Source organism: Pygocentrus nattereri, chromosome 30, assembly GCF_015220715.1.
Source record: "Pygocentrus nattereri isolate fPygNat1 chromosome 30, fPygNat1.pri, whole genome shotgun sequence".
In the NCBI taxonomy this organism is placed as follows: domain Eukaryota; kingdom Metazoa; phylum Chordata; class Actinopteri; order Characiformes; family Serrasalmidae; genus Pygocentrus; species Pygocentrus nattereri.
Window position 1 is genome coordinate 5,366,797 of NC_051240.1, and position 9,038 is coordinate 5,375,834.

Sequence of the window (9,038 nt, forward strand, 5' to 3'; positions counted from 1 at the left end):
TCAAAAACTATGACTTCACTGAATTCCACCATTCCATTCACATAAATTAAAGTAAATTTGCTGACAAACTGTATCTCACATGTATGTTTTCTCTTTAAAAATCAGTTTGTTCCAGAATATTCCACTGTTGTTTCAGTGCTGTACTCTTAATCTTGCGTGGTCTTAGCCTTCCTACACAGTGCTGTAGCATCATTACATTACTTTATATCGTATTTCCCTCATTTATAATATGTAACTCTCAAAATGCCTAGTATTATTGAATTAGAGCATTGATCAAATCTCAAAGCAGGTCATTTAACTACAAGTGGTACAATAACTGCGGTATATTATTTATGATAAAACAAGAAACTTTAAATATTCCATTTTAAATACATAAAAACCTTTATGCATGTAGTTTATAAAATTGCAAACCACACAACACACTCTTTAAAAAGATGGTGCTTCTAGGGTTCTAGGGTTCTTTAGTAACGAAAATGGCTCTATATAGAACTATGAACTCTCAAAGAATCCTTTGCATGAATAAAGGGTTTTTTGCATCATGAAAAGGTTCTTCAGATTGATGGAGAATGTGCTATAGATGGTTCTATATAGCACCCAAACAATAGTAGAACCCTTTTGGGTGTTATATAGAACCCTTTTCAAATGGATCTATATAGAACCATCTGTAGGACATTTATGTACAATCTAAAGAATTCTTTCATGATGCAAAGAACCCCCTAATCATGCAAAGGGTTCTTTGAGAGTTCATTATTCTATATAGATCAATTTTCTTTACAAAAGAACCCTAGAAGCATCATCTTTTTAAAGAGTGTATGAGAGATTATAATAACTACTATTAAAATGACATGTGCCCTACATTTTTGAGTGACAGGGTGCATTTCATTACAATATATTAAAATAGCATCAATTATAAAAATAAAACTTCTGAACAGTAATGTATATTGCAATGCTTTGCGTTTCTTAGAAAGTTATATGGACTTACATTGCATTAAATTATATTGCATTGTATTTCCTAGAAAGTCTTTAGGTTTACGCTGCCGTGCAAACAGTTGTAATCAGTGTTCCAAAGGACTGAATGACTGTTTTCAATCATGTAAAACCATTATTGTTGCAGATACATACATGAAACCACTAGACTTTACTGTATAAGCCGTTATTAAACGAACAGCAGCTGTTGTGAAAATGAAATTAATTTGAATGTCTGAACAGGAGTGTACATTACACTGCATTATGTTACACCGTATTTCCTATAAAGACCTCTGTACTGGCTACTTACTCGTCCTCATGCTGCGGTTGGTGAATTTGAGGCAGGTGAGGATCTCATCCTCGTCCAGGTCCGTCAGCACGCGCACTTGCCGCAGGTATGGGATCAGTATGCATGGCCGAACGCCCAGACAGATACTGTGGCGGTTATCGTTAATTAAATCCCACAGAATCTCTTCATCCATGTCCTTCAGATCAGGGGTCTCCTCAACACTCTCTGCCGCCATGGTCACACACTCAAACATATACACACACACACACACACACACACAAACTAAAGCACACAAATGACAAACAAAAACAAAGCAAAACAAACAGAAAACTCAAAAAATGCTAATAAAAGGGACAGTCCAAACAAACAATAAGTAAACTCTCCCTTACAGTCACACGGTCAAGAAGGACCCAAAAATGCAAATAAAATAAAATGGATGGCAACTGCTGATGAGCCCCAGATCAAAAGCACCAACAACATATACAAACCCAAATAAACAAACAAAAACTCCTTCACTCAAATAGACACTCACATATACACTTACAGCTGTCCTGAGATCTCCTGAACTGTCCTTAATACATTAATACTGCAGTTAAAATATAAAAAGGGTAGCCCTGCTGATGAGCTCCAAAAAACACACGGACAAAAATCCCAAAGTACGTCAAAATAAAACAGCTGCTTTACTGCTTTCCTAAAGTCAACACGCACACTCACACATACACACAGCCAGAGGCAGAGCGACTGTAGCTCAGACACACACACGCACGGGCGTTTATAATGAGGAATTTAAGGCAGAGAGACTCACTCAGTGGGAGAGAGAGAGAGAGAGAGGAAGAGAGAGAGAGAGAGAGAGAGAGAGAGAGAGAGAGAGGAAGAGAGAGAGAAACAGCTCCTAAAAAAACGCCCAGCACACCCAGTCATGTTTTCCTGTAATCATGTAGACATTTGGTCCTCACAAAATACTCAAAACATGTACAACCAACCCACACACACCTAGACTGAGAAAACCTGAAATATGAGGAGTGTTTTCAACTACATTATACAACGCACACACACACACACACACACACACACACCCACACCCACACACACACACACACACACACACACACACACTGACTCTTACCGACTTCTCTTCTCTTTTCTCACACTCTGTGTGGGTTCCTGTGTCTCTCTATATGTATATACAGGCATTGTCTATTAATACTAAGTGCAAACAGCATTAACCACGCAGCCTGGCTATTTACGCTTACTTCAGCTAGTAAATCATGTGACATTAGAACATAACATGTGCTTATTTTTGTCCGCGGTTTTCATACTTACCATAAATAAAAATGAGGTAGCATTAGAAGAAGCTGTGTTTGAGGCAGAACCAGAGTGAAATTTAGTTATTTAGTGTTAATCTGAACAGATGAGTGAACTTTCCACTCACTGCTCAAAGAGTATTAAATGAATAGTAAGTAAAACATTTACACTAACAGATGTTAGATATTGTTATCTGAAAGTAATAGTTATTAAGCTGAAACATAATTGTTTGTGCACTTAGCAGAACATATAATTATGTTTCCTGACTAAAGGTAATAAGATCTGCCCTTGAAACAAGAAGGAAACTGCTTTACTTTTAGTGTAAGTCAATGGAACCAGAGTTTTTTCTAAGTAATTTTGGGCCGTTTCTTTTGGTCCATTTATTATGAAATTTACACACAATGTAAAGGGCAACAAGCATTTTCAAATTATGTCAAAAACTGAAGATTTAAGATTTTGTTCTGACAGCAGTGATATATACACTCACTGGCCACTTTATTAGGTACACTAATTGGTACTAATTAGGTACTACCTTGTTAGTAAACGGTTGGACCCCCTTTTGCCTTAAATCTTTGTGGCACACTTTCAACAAGGTGTTGGAAACATTCCTAAGAGATTTTGGTCCATATTGACATGATAGCATCACGCACTTGGTGCAGATTTGTCGGCTGTGCATCTATGATGCGAATCTTCCGTTTCACCACATCCCAAAGGTGCTCTATTGGGTTGAGATCTGGTGACTGTGGAGGCCATTGGAGTGCAGTGAACTCAGTGCCATGTTCAAGAAACCAGTTTGAGATTATATGAGCTTTGTGACATGGTGCATTGTCCTGCTGGAAGTAGCCATCAGAAGATGGGTACACTGGTCATAAAGGGGTGGACATGGTCAGCAACAATAGTCAGGTAGGCTGCTGCATTTAAACAATGCTCAGTTGGTACTAAGGGGCCCAAAGTACACCAAGAAAATATCCCCCACACCATTACACCACCACCACCACCAGCCTGAACCACTGATACAATGCAGGATGGAGCCACGCTTTCATGTTGTTTACACCAAGTTCTGACCCCACCATCTGAACGTTGCAGCTGAAATCGAGACTCGTCAGACCAGGCAACATTTTTCCAATCTTCTATTGTCCAATTTCGGTGAGGCTGTGCGAATTGTAGTCTCAGTTTCCTGTTCTTAGCTGACAGGAGTGGCACCCAGTGTGGTCTTCTGCTATTGTAGTCCATCTTCTTCAAGGTTCAACGTGTTGTGCGTTCAGAGACGGTGTTCTGCATTCCTTGGTTGTAACAAGTGGTAATTTGAGTTCCTGTTGCCTTTCTATCATCTGGAACCAGTCTGCCCATTCTCCTCTGACCTCTCACATCAACAAGGCATTTTAGTCCACACAACTGACCGCTCACTGGATATTTCCTCATCTTTTCCACTACCTTCATACCTTCAAACCAATTATGATTTTGATTCTAATATTGATTCTACAACCCCAATTCCAATGAAGTTGGGACGTTGTGTAAAACATAAATAAAAACAGAATACGATGATTTGCAAATCCTTTTCAACCGATATTCAGTTGAATACACTACAAAGACGAGATAGTTAATGTTCAAACGGATAAACTACATTACTATTAATAAATTACATCACCTTTCCTTTTAACAACACTCAATAAGAGTTTGGGAACTGATGACACTAATTATTGAAGCTTTGTAGGTGGAATTCTTTACCATTCTTGCTTGATGTACAGCTTCAGTTGATCAGCAGTCCGGGGTCTCCGCTGTCGTATTTTGAGCTTCATAATGCGCCACACATTTTCAATGGGAGACGGTCTGGACTGCAGGCAGGCCAGTCTAGTACCCACACTCTTTTACTATGAAGCCACGCTGTTGTAACACGTGCAGAATGTGGCTTGGCGTTGTCTTGCTGAAATAAGCAGGACGTCCCTGAAAAAGACGTTGCTTGGATGGCAGCAGATGTTGCTCCAAAACCTGTATGTACCTTTCAGCATTAATGGTGCCTTCACAGATGTGCAAGTTACCCCTGCCATGGGCACTGACACACCCCCCACACCATCAGAGATGCTGGCTTTTGTTTCTGTGGAGAAACGCTGTTCTTAATCTGTTGGACTATTTGCTCACGCAGTTGTTCACAAAGTGGTGAACTTCGCTCCCCATCCTTGCTTGTGAATGACTGAGTCTTTCAGGGATGCTCCCTTTATACCCAATCATGACACTCACCTGTTTCCAATTAACCTGTTCACCTGTGGAATGTTCCAAACAGGTGTTTTTGGAGCATTCCTCAACTTTCCCAGTCTTTTGTTGCCCCTGTCCCAACGTCTTTGGAATATGTTGCAGGCATCAAATTCAAAATGAGTGAATATTTGCAAAAAACAATAGAGTGTATCCGTTTGAACATTAAATATCTTGTCTTTGTAGTTCAATTGAATATAGATTGAAAAGGATTTGCAAATCATCGTATTCTGTTTTTATTTATGTTTTACACAACGTCCCAACTTCATTGGAATTGGGGTTTAATTCTGATTGGAATTCTGATTAGTAAAGCTTTAAGGGAGTAGTTCAGCAAACAATCTCATTTACATAATTCTCCATACACCCCAGATGTAGTTATCAGCCAAGTCATGTTTGGTGTGCAAACTTTGCTCCTTAAGTTTAGCACTGGAGTTACGAGGCTAACATTGCTAACAAACACCGGAAGTCAATAGTCCATAATGTTTGCTCCAATCTTCTCTCAACCCACTGATTCTGATTCTGAACATGAGCACCTACAACCTGTGTTTTTTTAGTGCTTTGCTTCTCACACTGCAGCAGCTTCATTGAACCTATGGCGCCTTATACAACCACACACACACCTTTTACTCACACACATGCACTCCGCAAGACCCCTCTGTTTGTGCTCGACCCAGATTCATTAAACACCTGAGGATGTCGTTATCTAAAACAAACCAAACATGGTCCAAAGTCCTGCAGACGGAGAAAGGAAATGAAAGAGAGCTTCGGACAGAGGAGGAAGAGAGCGATTACGGGAAAATAATGCACACCTACTGATCAGTCACACTTACAAGATTTTTCCACATGATAACAGCTCTAAGGGACTAATCCAATCAACAGGGTTTATAGGAAGCTCATGAGCATGCACACAAACAAACACCTGTGGCTGCAGGTGCATTCCTGGAGCGGCAGGTAAACAGTGTTCAAAGTACGATGGCATCTTCCACTTGAACTGCATGTCTACCACCATCTGCATCATACTACAGTTCAGAGTGAAAGTCTGGATTTCCCCACTTTCCCCCAAACGTAGTCTAATGTAGGCTAATGTAGCTAAAGAGTAACTGTAGTCCAACTTCTATGCAACTGTGCATAAATCAAGTACCACTCCATACATTTTATTTAATTACACTATACTGCCAAAAGTATACACTCATCCATCCAAATCATTAAATTCAGGTGTTCCAATCACTTCCATGGCCACAGGTGTATAAAGCCGAGCCCCTAGGTCTGCAGACTGCTTCTGCAAACATTTATGAAAGAATGGTCACTCTCAGGAGCTCAGTGGTACCTGTGTCACAAGTCCAGTCATGAAATTTCCTCGTTACTAAATATTCCGCAGTCAACTGTCAGTGGTATTATAACAAAGTGGAAGCAATTGGGAACGACAGCAAATCAGCCACGAAGTGGTAGGCCATGTAAAATGAGTGTGGTCAGGGGATGCTGAGGTGCGAAGTGCACAGAGGTTGCCAACTTTCTGCAGAGTCAATCACTACAGACCTCCAAACTTCATGTGGCCCTCAGATCAGCTCAAGAACAGCATAGAGAGCTTCATGGAATGGGTTTCCATGGCCGAGCAGCTGCATCCAAGCCTTACATCACCAAGCGCAATGCAAAGCACATGCATGAATGCAGTGGTATAAAGCGACGCCACTGGACTATAGAGCAGTGGAGATGTGTTCTCTGGAGTGACCAATCACGCTTCTTCATCTGGCAATCCGATGGACGAGTCTGGGTTTGGCAGTTGCCAGGAGAACGGTACTTGTCTGACTGCATTGTGCCAAATGTAAAGTTTGGTGGAGGGGGGATTATGGTGAGGGGTTGTTTTTCAGGAGTTGGGCTCGGCCCCTTAGTTCCAGTGAAAGGAACTCTTAAAGCTTCAGCAGACCAAGAGATTTTGGACAATTTTTGGGGACGACCCCTTCCTGTTCCAACATGACTGTGCACCAGTGCACGAAGCAAGGTCCATAAAGACATGGATGAGCAAGTTTGGTGTGGAAGACCTGGACTGGCCTGCACAAAGTCCAGATCTCAACCCCATATAACACATTTACGATGAATTAGAGCGGAGACTGTGAGCCAGGCCTTCTCATCCAACATCAGTGTCTGACCTCACAAATGTGCTTCTGGAAGAACGGTCAAACATTCCCATAAACACACTCCTAACCCTTGTGGAAAGCCTTTCCAGAAGAGTTGAAGCTGTTATAGCTGCAAAGGGTGGGCCGACATCATATTAAACTCTATGGATTAAGATCATAGGCGTTTGAAGGCAGACGAGTAAATACTTTTGGCAATATAGTGTATGTGTATCTTTGATAAACTGATCTAGTTGCTACCCAAATCTGTGAATTTGCAATTTAATACCAGTCATATAAAAAAGAATACAGCAAACAAACTGCAAAATAATGACATGAACTGTTCTTATACACAACTATCATCAGTTCCTGAGCTGTAGATATTCAGTCTAGTCTTATTTTGCTCTGACATGGTGGACTCTGTAAAGTTTGTGTTTACGCCTCTGTTCAATCAGTGCAATCTTGCCGCTCCTCATATCTGGTTTGTCCACATGTTTTCAAATTGCATGCAAAGGTGACAGGCCATAAGGCAATTGCTACAGTGTTATACCATCAGTGAAGTATGTGGGTGAAAGGTTGGACAATAAGTCTGCAGCAATAACAGTAATCAAAGAGGGTTGATCACTTTTGTTGACAACAGCGTCCACAGGTAAATTACCCATTAGCATTGAAAAGTCTGTAAAAAATGTAAACGTATGTTTGTCTGTGATGGTAAAAGTCTGCAAAATTAAAGTCATTTTTAAATTTTATTTTAGGAATACTTTGATTCTGGGTATTTTACCATAATAATAACAACAACCATTCAAATCATGGCAGGTGTCTATGAAATGAAGGCCATGATTATTTATTTATTTATTTATTTAGTTTGTGCTTATTTACATGTATTTAACCTATTTTTTAATCCTCAAAAACAGCTATTGTTCATTCAATTTTCAGTACTTTGACAGTATTTTTCCTACAATGTAGGAGAAAACAGTTGAACATGAAAAACATGTTGATTTAGTGTCCAACATAATCTGATTGGTCCGGTAGCTCTTCAGTAAGCTTTAAAAGAATATTAAATTTACATGGTTTTCAAACATAGATGTAGCCTGCAGCAAAGACATGTCACCCAAATCTCAGTCATCCAAATCTTTTCTCTTAATACATTCCCAAATCTTCTCTCCTACAGACTTGTTGATGTGGTTTAGAGCACCGTTTGACATACTGTGAGCTATTAAAGGGAATAAAACTTCACTGTGTAGCTGAACACTGTAGGTTCTATGATAAAAAACATGTTGGTACATGGTACACACTTAATAGGGTGGTTCTTCAAAAGCTCTTCATTAAGGAAAATATATAGATAAATTATATAGAGCCATGAACCCTTTGCATGATAAAGGGTTCTTGGTGAAAGGCCGGGCGGCCAGGGTCCTCTCTGTGTGGAGTTTGCATGTGTCTGCGTGGGTTTCCTCCGGGTTCTCCGGTTTCCTCCCACAGTCCAAAGACATGCAGTCAGGCTAAATTGCCCCTGGGTGTGAGTGACTGTCTGTGTCTATCTGCTCGCCTTGCGATGGACTGGCGACCTGTCCAGGGTGTATCCTGCCTTCCGCCCGATGACCGCTGGGATAGGCTCCAGCACTCATGGATAATTTTTTAAGAGTGTACTTACAAGCCCAGACGTAGTGCAAACTGAAAGTTTGGAACCTGCACTTTCCACACAATTTCTCCTCTTGTTTAAATGGCAAGAGATAAATACTTCACGCTGAATTGCAGCTCACTTTTGTTGGAGATGTTACTGTTGTTAGGTATACTATCACTGGAGATAACTGTGACTTCCAAGTTCAGAAGAAGCTGACAGATAGCAGGAGAGGACTCTATGGCATTGTTTCTTGTCCTGCAAAAATAAATAAAATGGTAAATATATCTGCTGTGTCTATGATTTTTGTTTTGTCTCACCAGGAAATAAGAATCTTCAGTCTGAGCCACAACAATGAATCACAATGTTCTCATCAAGGTGACGGTGAACATGTTGAGCAACAACAGCAAATGCTGAGGTGGAGCAGCTATCCGGCACTTTTCTCAACTGAAAGTCGAAGGAAAGTCCAAATACACCTGTTAAACATTGAGCTTTGGTG

General features: G+C 40.4%; 1 protein-coding gene across 5 annotated transcripts in view; it reads right to left on the reverse strand.

Moving 5' to 3' along the window:
- card14 (caspase recruitment domain family, member 14) overlaps positions 1-2,009 on the reverse strand; it is a 28,239-nt gene extending 26,230 nt beyond the window's left edge. For 2 of the 5 annotated variants that reach the window (XM_017693066.2, XM_037536355.1), the window contains exon 1: positions 1,277-2,009. In XM_017693066.2, coding sequence (XP_017548555.1) covers positions 1,277-1,508 — 232 coding nt within the window. In that variant the 5' untranslated portion in view covers positions 1,509-2,009. The remainder of the gene's footprint in view (positions 1-1,276) is intronic. The other 3 variants (XM_037536356.1, XM_017693064.2, XM_017693063.2) reach the window with 3 other exon arrangements.
- Between the last annotated feature and the right edge of the window lie 7,029 nt (positions 2,010-9,038).